Source organism: Odontomachus brunneus, unplaced genomic scaffold (genome assembly GCF_010583005.1).
Source record: "Odontomachus brunneus isolate Ranch 3 - 2012 unplaced genomic scaffold, Obru_v1 Obru_scaffold_014, whole genome shotgun sequence".
NCBI classification, from domain to species: domain Eukaryota; kingdom Metazoa; phylum Arthropoda; class Insecta; order Hymenoptera; family Formicidae; genus Odontomachus; species Odontomachus brunneus.
The window spans coordinates 1,899,967-1,911,525 of NW_022639464.1; the positions used below are offsets into that span (position 1 = coordinate 1,899,967).

General features: G+C 33.5%; 1 protein-coding gene across 1 annotated transcript; it reads right to left on the bottom strand.

The window, feature by feature from the left end:
• Positions 1 to 3,278: 3,278 nt before the first annotated feature.
• LOC116841231 (zinc finger protein 512B-like) lies at positions 3,279 to 6,153 on the bottom strand. Its single transcript, XM_032808919.1, has 4 exons — positions 6,084 to 6,153; positions 5,202 to 5,275; positions 4,868 to 5,097; positions 3,279 to 3,857 (listed from the first exon to the last, which is right to left on the bottom strand). Exons 1-4 carry the CDS (start codon positions 6,099 to 6,101, stop codon positions 3,535 to 3,537), a joined length of 645 nt encoding a protein of 214 aa, XP_032664810.1. The 5' UTR covers positions 6,102 to 6,153; the 3' UTR covers positions 3,279 to 3,534.
• Between the last annotated feature and the right edge of the window lie 5,406 nt (positions 6,154 to 11,559).

Here is an 11,559-nt window from a genome sequence, read left to right on the forward strand (position 1 = left end):
AATAAACAGCTTTTTTGGCACTCGGAACACATCAGCTGTCATTATACCTATTACAGCGTGTTGAGACAAATACTTTCAAAAGTAGGTTCTATCCTTTTGATGTCAAACTTTTAAATTTTTTGCCAAAACTACGTTATTCAACTACGTTATTAAACTACGTTATATTCAATTCACACTCTATTCAATGAAGTGAAAATAAAAAGAAACTATTCCTTTGAAAAACGAAATTGGTAGCGAAAGGGTTAAATTGATCGTGGGATTTCATTACCTAAATAGAAGCTAGAAAATTTCTTCTTGAAAGGTAAGTTATTACATAAAACTGAATTTCTCCATCGAGTTCGTTTCTTGCTTAACGTAATGATTATTCGTAAAGGAAGAAATACATTCGCATCATCGATAACGATGTTAATGTACTCTCGTTTTGCATGTCGATAAATCATATTATTTCCAGCCATGAAGCTGTTAACCATGCTATGCGACAAATAGCGATTTAATCGCGAAACGCAATGGACCAATTTTAGCGCGCGCACGCACGCACGCACGCATGCAACTGTGATAGTCGTACATGTGAAGAGAGCATAACGAATTTGTGAATGGTGCATCTGAGTGCATGGCGCATTAGTCTTTTATTATTATAGTAATTAAAAAAGAATTGTTCCCTTAAGAACTCTGCGCCACAAATTTTTCCGAAACTTTTAGAAGGTTTTTGGGATTTTCATTCTTAATTTTCCTTTTTTCTTAAAGTGAATCAATGAATAACCACTGATATCAGTTATAATTATAGCACTGAGTAGTTTCAGTGTTATATTTATAACTGCAAATCAGTGTACATTCACTGCTTTCAAAGATGTTTCACTGGTTCACTTTAAAAGAGTTCAGAGGAGCAAAAGTAGAAAATGCGTGTTATTATTAATATAATTGCCTAAAATATTTGTATAAAACACATCTTTACGCAAAATAATAACGATTAAATCGTCATCTTTGGAAAATATTTAAATAACAATATATTAGTTGAAAGTGTGTTTTATATTTTTATAGATATGATATACCTAAAATTTTGGAACAAGTTATTATATAAATGTACTATCTTTTTCAAATTAGTAATAAAAGTGAAATTAATGAAACGAAATCGATAAACAATAAGGAATAATAAATACTTTCACGCATCGGACCAGTTCGAGCTTGGAAAAGAAATGAAATTGCTGGCTAACTGAACTGAACTACTTCCGAAGAATCCAAAACAAATTGCAACCCATCGAACAATTAATCACACCAGTTGAAGACATAGTTAAGGATACTTTATCAAAGAAATGATCGAAAAGAGACCTTCAACCAGTTGCTTTAATTAATTACTGATAAAAGTTGCTCATTATGATCTCAATAATTATAATGTGTTTGTGAAATTACACGGAAATGAAAGGAAGTGAACGTCCATGTAAACTTACATAACATAAATCACATTGCAAGTCTCACGTATAATGTTTTCCTACGGAAAACGCTACAAACATCAAAGTCACATAAAATGAAAATAGATTTTTAATGTAGCATTAATCATATTTTTTTAAATATGACATATACTCCAAAAATTAAATAAGATCGCATTAAGAGAGAAAGGAGCAAAAATAATTTGCAAAATATTTTTAATATATATTTCTAAACTTTATATATTTCAGTGATAATGTAGTTTTCGCATAAATACTATTATGCATGTTTTTACGTAACAGTATCTTTGGTGATTAAACATCTTACGTCAAAAGAAGGAAGTGTTTTTGTGGAAAAAAGAGGAAAAAAGAATGGACAATAATATGTAAAATTTGGAGAAAAAGAGACTTAAGAGAAATTAATCTTTACAGTCCAGGCTTTTATTGGCGGTTTTAAAAAATTCTTATAGCTACATAGAACTTTATTCGTTGTTTTAAATACGTTAAAGGATGGATTAATAAAAACATAATATCCCTGCCACACAAGTGACTTTTCGGGAAGTACAGTAACTATTTTTTCAAATTGATTTTATTTCTTATTTAATCATACAGATGTATGATTGTATCATGTATTAACAAATACATTTGTACATTTTTTCTTTAAACTTTTATTTAGAAGATTTTATAAGTTTTTATATTTAAAAATATTTTTTACTAATTTGCATAAAAAGATAGATAATAATAACGATAATAATAATAACTATAGTTGTACTTTATAAAATTGTGTACTTCCTTATATCCTATTAAGAATATCTAATTAAGAATAAAAGAATATAAATTCATTTATTTTTAATAAAATATATAGTGTTTCTGATGGTAAAATAAAAAACGCTCATGTATACGTAGATACGTAGATAAAATCATCAGACGATAATAAGAAAAAAGTTGAAATATAAAGCAAAATTATTATTCGCATAAATTTCAAAGAATGTGTTATTCGTATATACATTAATATGAAATAAATATGTTTGTGTGTATTAGATTTGGTTTCCGAGTTTGAGCCGCGTGGATTCATTTTTGTTTGATTCCGACGTTTCGCGAACATTTCAGTCCGTTTCACCAAGGAGGAACGACCCAATGCATTCTCCCTGATGAAGCGGACTGAAATGTTCGCGAAACGTCGGAATCAAACAAAGATGAATCCACGCCGCTCAAACCCGGAAACCACATCTAATATGCATGTACATCGCGAAAGCCTAAAAAATCAAATGTTTGTGTGTTTCGCGCGCGCAATTTTTCTTATTTAATCGTGTAGAAACCTTTCGTGTATTAGAAATATGAGAAATCATATACATATTTATGTTTGGCAACATTTTTTATTCGCCAAAATATATAATATTATATAATAATAAAACAAAACTACACAAAAAATAAAAATTCTAAGTATCTATTATTATTGTATTTGCATAAACTTCTAAGTATATTATTAATAAAATATATTAAAAATTGATATAACAAATACATTTGTACATTTTTTCTTTAAACTTTTATTTAAAAGATTTTATAAGTTTTTATATTTAAAAATATTTTTTACTAATTTGCATAAAAAGGTAGATAATAATAACGATAATAATAACTGTAGTTGTACTTCATAAAATTGTGTACTGCCGCCCCATTATGATGGCTTCTCGGATTGTAAGGGATAATAGATATAATAGATAAAGCGGTCTACTTGCGTTTTCATTATTAATTTTATTGCTGACATTTTCTGAAACATGTATAACAACAGGTAAGAAACGTAACGCATGTAATAAGAAATTATATTTTTTATTAAATAAGATCATTATTTGGCAACAGGTAGACACGCCAAAGCAAGTATAAATACAACTTATAAGTACAGTCTGTCTACAGAAAAGAAGCGTATACTATATTTCGCATCATCAACGACTATGACAGCAAATCGCAACGCTTATAACTCAATAAAAGTAATCATGATGAGTTTACCGCAATATCGCAGCGTCATCTGGCTTCACGAAGGACGCTTCACGAGCCGTCTCTCGGACGGCTACTGCTAGAATCACGTTTAATCGTCATGAAACTTTCTTCAATGTATTCAACCATGGTAGCCATGGTGGCCGCGACTTCTCGTTTTCCGGTGGAAAACGTGCTTGTAAACTGGTATGTGAATCGGATACGGTTCTTCCACTGGCACGGGTATGTGCTTCTCCACTGTTATCGGCACCGCTTTTTCCACAGGCACTGGTATGATCTTCTCCACCGGATACGGCACCTTCTTCTCCACCGGAATCGCGATGGTCTTCACGACCGGTACGGCGACCGGATGAGCGACCGGTACGTGAACAGGGTAAGGTTGGGGAACAGCTATAGCCACAAGATGAGGCACAGGAATATTCACGGGTTGCGCCACTGGAACACCTATATTATTTCCACGAACAGTCCAAATTTTAAATTTCATTTATTGAGAAAAAAATGAATTTCTTTATATGTAAGGTAATTGCTTCAGTAATTTACAAAATAACGGACAGTTCTAACTTTAGAAAATTATTTTCTCTGTCAACATCGATACAACACAAAAAAATACGTATAGCATTCAAGTAAATGTTACTTATGAAATATTTGTTTCAAATAATTCATAAGTTTATATATCCACAAATTTATTATAAATCTATCATAAGCATTAAATTTATTTAAAATACATTCTAAATAAATCTTGATAAAATCCTAAAGTCAATATTCGTTTTTCTTGGCAGTAGAATTATATTTTTCTATGTAAATGATGTGAAATACCAAGTTTTATTAATGTTTGCTATAATAATGCCGAATAATATACATGAAACGAAATTACATTTCCTGTGAGATAAAATGTTATTTATATTAATATATAATATTATATGTAACATTATTTATATATATATATATATATATATATATTAATTATATTAATATTATTATCAACTGACTTTTTTACTGAATAACGTAACGCATTCATGATATAATAATGTATATATAATATATTGCCTAATTCTCCATTTATATATTTATTTATAATAGATAAACGAAAAACTAAACTTGTGGAAATGCTTATTCCAAAAACACCGACGTAGCGACTGTATGCACTTAACTGAGAAAATAGGAAATGCGGTGGAGATGTATATAACTTTACTCGTTATAACCGCGAAGTTTCGTAACGTGCTTTAACATTCAAACGGAAATGCAACTTTTCTCTGAGACTCGCGTGTCGACTAAATAAATGAGAACGTTTCTTCTGAATTCTACTTTTATAGACGATTCAAAATGCAACATTAAGTATCTAATGAATACATTTCTTTGTAATCTTCTAGATGCATGAGTTATTTATGTAAATCGCCATCCACTATCTGCAAATTTCGACATTTATGTTTATAACATGGCTTGCAAAACCTTACCGATATTCTTTACGACTGGCACTGGCACCGGTTTCGTGACTTCCACGTGCTCGCTGATTGGCACTGATTGTGCGAATGTGTGCTGAACGTTCCCGGTATTAAGTCCATGGCCTACGTGAAGATCACCAGCACTTCCGTAAGAAGAAAACGATCCATAAGAAGAAAGATCCTGATGACCGTTTATATCGTTGCCGACGGAGCCATAATTCGTGGCTCCGTAATTAGACACGCTGTGTATATTAAATGCATATGTGATAATTAGTGGCAAGATAATGAGATATGCTACGAGAGGAAGCAGTGAGAACGACCAAATTTTCTCATCGCGTCTACTCACCCGTGCCATCCGGAGTCACTCCTTCCTGTGAAACCAGCGAACGTTGTGTTTATTAATGAACATGCAACGAGTATCTGGAATATAATCAAATTAATGATAATTCTTTACTCGAATTTTTCCAATCAATCTTAATTTTTCAATATAATATAAGGACTCATGATGATAAGTAAGCAGTAAGTAAACACTTGATAAGAAACAAGTCACACAAATTATTATTATAAGGATGCGTGTTTTTTTATCTTTGTTGAATAGTTATGATTTTTAAAGTTTATAATTCCGAAAATGAAGAAAAATAAAGTAAGCAAGAGAGTAAACGAATTTTAAATAAATAAAATTTTCTTTCCCACAATTCACATTGTTATCTTTTGCTACATTACTACTAACAGCTGGATAGAAGTAACATGACATTGAATAGTCTCGACAAATTGTTCAAAATCTGATAAATTTAAATTAAAGTATATACCACACTGTTCCCATAATGTGTCAACTCCTATTTACTAAGTTCTACGATGAATGTACAAGCAAGGTAGAAAAACTTTTGACAAACGTCTTCATTCGCGTGTGAACACTTAGAAACAATTGTCAGTTGAGAAAACGTTGAGAGAAAACTCTTTTTTCCCTTCGAGGTGAGTGCTGTTGGCGACGCGTCGGATTCTCATCATCATTCGCCCTCACAAGATTCGGCATCTACAAAGTGCTACCGTGTATCGCGAAAAGTATGGAAATATCGACAGTCACTTTCCATCGCTATTGTTCGCCGTAAAGGCGGAACTCACGCGCGCTGGCGAGGAATCGGGCACCATGAATCTCTGCTTTAGCGACGCTCCCACGCGTACCCGTTCCGGTCGGGTCCTATCCGTCTTTTTTTCTTCTCTTACTTACTGAAGGCAGGAGGAGCATTTTTCAGAATACGTCGTGATGAGATACGAGCGTGTACGGGACAACGGATGGGGTACTGCGGATTTCATCCGATGGACCGTTCGTTTTTATACATGACGCTTTCTCTCTCTCCCCTACCCATCTGAATAGCCGATGTCTCTCGTGGAAACTAGATTCACATACCCGCACCTACATCCGATTAGTGAGTCGGAAACGAGTCTATCCGAGTCTACTTGATTGCAACTTAAGACCGTGAGTCCAGTCAACCGAGGTAAGAACGTGTTTTCAATCTGGTCGCAAACCACGGATGCTGCACATTACCAGCGATTCTCAATCAGGATACCACGGAAAGAGACATATCTCACGAAGATCGCATAGTTCTTATAATCTTATTATTCACTTATTATTCATTTCTTATAAAATTTGGCTAAGACAGAAGTCACTTTAACCATAATGACTTGGACTGCCACAATACTGTGAACAGAGTTATTTATTTAGCAATATTTAGCAATATTGTAAAGAAATGTCCAAATGATTGGACCTTCATGATTATCACGATGTGAGAAATTGATGATGGAAACTTTACAATTTTTTATTATTTATAAGACAAATACTGTATTGAATTAAATTCACGCTATATTGAATTAAATTTATATCGTACGATAATGTAACTTTTTGTTATATTCATGTAGTAACAAATTAATTAAAAGTTACAGTTAAATTTTCATATTACATTTTACATGAAATATTGTTTTAAATAAATTTTGATTATTCTTTTTGTATTTCTAATTTGTCACATTCTGTGTGGTAAATATGAGCTACTTATAAGGGATGCAACCTTTATAAACCGACTAACAAAATTGCCACCAAACTTATACACTCCTGTCTATTTGAGAATTTATATGGAGATAAAGTCAAATTCCACACATAGTCTTTCATGATTATCACGATATGATAATACACTATTGAATTAATCATTCAACTTACATCATACAATTATGTAAATTTTGTTATTATTAACGCAGTAATGAATTTCCTGAAAATTGTATTCAGACTTTTGTGTTACATTTTATATGATACATTGTTTTGAGTAAATTTTGATCATTCTTTTCATGTTTCTTTCATATTTTTCATCATTCTATGTGATGAATATGAGCACTAAATGAACTACTCATGAAGAATGTAACTTTTACAAATAGTAAAAGTTACAAATAGTAAATGTAACTTTTACAAATAGTAAAATATAGTAGTACGGACTAATAAAGTGGTTATTACATTTACGTATACACTTATCTAGGATAATACAATCAATAATTATTTACATAAATATGATGCAATAAAATGCGATAATAAATCATAAATCACCAGAACTGGATTAATAGAAATGTTACTTGACAACTTTTATATACATAATTCATTAAACTTATTTGATTCGCAGAACAGTAATGATAAATTGCTTTACTCCACAATAAACAAAGCATTTAACATATATTTACGATTTTTCTGTACACAATCTATTAACCGCGAATTGCTATCAATTTTCTGACGAAAAAATACAAACAAGCCTTAATGGCTTGACATAAATATTACTAGAAGGCTGCACAAATATGTACTTTATAAGCTGGTAAACCGCATGAACTGGTCCGTATAAACTGGAGCAGTTTGCAACGTTCTTATAAACTTGTAAAAATCATCTCCTTTTTCCTATGTTTTCTCATTATATATATTTTAACGCATCTTATCACATTTTTAAAACATCAACTTACTGTGAAATGAAAACGCTTATATATTTAGTGCGAACTTTCTGCAATAAAGTGTAACGTTTACATGTTAATGCAAGAAATATCTGAAACGTACGTTTTAATGTAAAATTATTAGCATCGTTATCCAAGCGCGAAGAGAGTATAAACGGAATTACACGTCTTTTAAGTGCGCAACATGTAACGGTGGTGAAGTTTCTTGTCATTCACTCGAAGGTATTAATAGTCACGCGCCGTAGTATCACCTGACTTTATGCTAAAATGTGTTACTAAAAAATTCAGGTTAAAACTAGAGACTAGTGAGAGTGGCTCGCGCACGCAATAAGAAAGGAAAGCAAATAAAATTGGGTGAAGGAGAAGCTAACAAAAAGACTAAAACGGCGAAAAAAGGCGCAACCAATGAAAGTATTATCCGGTCCGGTGTGAAAGGTGGTGCTTTCGATCATTATAACGGCAGCATCTCCTACGAGTGCGTCTCCTACGACTGCAGCGATAATGACGATAGATTGTGCATGATCGATCACGCATAATCACGATCGATTTTGCACTTGACGAACCACTTAAATATATCGTGGGTCATTCTCCAAGTTGAATTATCCTCGGTTCTAACTCGGTTAGAGTTGAACGTTCGAAATAAACCACTACTTTGCTCGCGTGATTTTTTTTATACTTGCCACGACTTGCACTCCAGTTTCACTGTTAATTATATATCAGTCGCAGTAATATCCTGCAACAACAATTAATTCAAAATGCGGTTTAGAGATTGCAAAAATAAAAGATAAGGAATGCATGGAATGCCGGTACCTCGCATCGCCTTTCGCGCATAACTTTGCATAAAATAATCTAGATCACAATATAAGCATCGAACTGAGTTACCAGCATACTTAATAGTTCGTCATGATTAAATATTATGAATATCATCACGTCATATGTTGAACTTCTGTTGCTCACATCCTCGAATTCACTTCTAACCATAATCGTTGTCTTTCCTAATGCATGTAATGCTTTGTCTGAAAACTAGAAGACAGTTTAATGTCTCAACTTTGGCGTGACATCTTTTCGCTTTTCGTCCGTCCGTTCGCCATATTTGCGTGTTCTTCTGCGTGCTTTCACAAATTGACATTAATACCACAAAGAGGTATTTACACTGACGAGAATTGACTCACGCGTTTCGTTCTTCTCGTCACACCGGAACTTCGAAAGAGTAGCTCATTGTCCTTACGAATGGACGAGGGTGTGGGTGCAGCAGCCTGCGGGGTATGGAAAGAGTGACTTTGATCGAGCGACTTTCTTCTCTCGTAATTGCATCTGGTTCATAGAACTCGCGGCGACGCCGTAAGGGTGACGGGCAGTGCGTGAGGGAGACTGAGGAAACCGCGGATGACTAAGAAAGTGAAGAGACGAGTGAAAGGGTTCCGGGACGCCGGGTGTATGTATGGTCATAGATTTAGCGCCGATGGCTACGCCCAGCTTGTTGGTGGAAACATGTGGGTTGTAGTCACTTGATCCCGACTTCACGTTCTACGTAACTGGACACTGACCTTACTTCCATTGTCTGTCGATCTCGTCTTCTCACCGGAAAGGATACTGGAGCTTTCACTGCTTCCTATAGAGGAACATTCTCGATACACCACTACACTAGAAATTTGAGAAGTAGATCTGCCTCCTGATTCTGCAACTTTCAACGACAATGTCGTTACTATTGTGTTGTCGTTAATACAATGGTAGAAAATTAGCAACACACCGTGCTAGTGACACTGCCATTATAGAGTTAGAGAATTGGCCTATTGAATCGTGAAATTTCTTGAAGAGCGATTGAACAAACAGTCGATATATTATCAAGCACCGATTAATTGTTCATTTATAGTAATCAGATTTAATAACATTACAGAACATGTAATCATTAATCGTTTTATAATCATTATCGTGTCATTTATTTCGCCTACACACATGCACGCCGTTGACATATATTATCATTAGATCATGTTTATTTTGTCAGTACATGTTGCTTCTAGATATATCGAGCTTTGATCACACCTTTTGATCATTTATAGTATATAATCTAGCTGATTATACACTCAGATCGTGATCTAGACCGTAATCTGAACTCACAGTACAATGTCAATGTTCCCACATCCTAGCAATTTCCAGGTATGTATCTGGTGAGAGGTCTCGTGTTAGCACGCAACACCAACCAACCGAGACGGCGAGGGGTCGATTGGTTTGGTATAATGACCGCTCTATGAGTGTAACACGAGTATTAGATAATCTATTTTATATCGGTGATTTGTGTAAAGGGTAAGAATGAAGTTTTTCATCATGAATTGAGTTTCCTCCATTGTTATTTTTCACGAAATATATAGCAGAACTGTATTCTTTGGCTTTTCTGACAGGAAACAACATGCTTCGGTAATTAACTCTCGCACCAAATATATATTTTCTATTACAAATAACAACGGTATATCTCGCTTGATTGCACAATATCTTCATTATGTACAATAAAGAGAAAACCGGGGCTGTTTCGTTACCGTTACAGATTTCAGAAGTAAGCAAACAGGGATTTTAAGATTCCTGGCCGCTTGCATTGTCTATCTCTTTTTTTTATGACGTTAGAAGCGAGGAAATGCATGCTAAAAATTCTAGCGAAATATATTAAAATAAAAATATATATCTATAAAGTAACACTTGCAATCGATTAAACAAATTTGTAAGAAATTCCGTGCACTCCCCTTTTGCTTTAACAATCAATTATTTGTCGTAAATTAACGTGACATACAATTCATCTTTTTAACCTATTTCTTCGCCTATTTCTATTTAAATTAATTTACAATAAATTATTGATTGTTAGAGCAAAAGGAGAGTGCACGGAATATCTTACAAACTTATTTAATCGGTTGCAAGTGTTATTTTATAGATATATATTTTTATTTCAATGTATTTCGCAAGAATTTTAGCATGCATTTTCTTGTTTCTGACGTTACTAAAAAGAAATACACAATGCGAGGAACCAGGAGCCTTCAGATATCTTTGATATGTTTAAGTATCTTGCTTGCTTAATTTTGTAATTTGTTAGAAAATGCTAGAAACAACCGGTTTTGCCAACTTACCTTGGTAGTTAACTAACCCCGGTCTTCCCTAATTAATCTTCTGTTTTATTGATCTCTTTTGAGATAAAATATTTAATCATTGAGGAAATGACATGTTTTTTCGTACGAGTTATAAATATTGCAGTAGTATATAATAGGGATTCTAACGCAGGACCTTTGGGGATTCTCGCTCTAAAGCCCGTGTCACACTACGGGTTGGAGACAAAGGATTGCGGATTGAAGATTGGAACTTGACCAATTGGAGCCAAGCAGGCCAAGACCAAAGTACATTGATTCATTGAAATCTAATCTTCAATCCACAATCCTCAATTTCCAATCCGTAGTGTGACACGGGCTTTAGGGAGCGTAAGTGAGTGAGTATTGCTGGCGTGGGGGAGACGACCTGGTGAGAAGTTCCGCTTTTACCGACGATTACCGACCCATATTAACCCGTTTTTCCCGACGGTTATCGACTCATTTCGACTCACTTTTTACGACAGTTACCGACTCATATCAACTATATATACATATATATATATATATATATATATATATATATATATATATATATATATCATATACATATACATATATATGTATATATTTATTATACTAATATATATATATATATAT

Excerpts from the sequence above, each read along its gene's own strand:
- LOC116841231 (XM_032808919.1), bottom strand. Across the intron at positions 5,098-5,201 it reads AGTGACTCCGGATGGCACGG|CGTGTCTAATTACGGAGCCA; the intron begins GTGAGTAGACGC and ends TAATATACACAG. Across the intron at positions 3,858-4,867 it reads GCCAGTCGTAAAGAATATCG|GTGTTCCAGTGGCGCAACCC; the intron begins GTAAGGTTTTGC and ends GAAATAATATAG.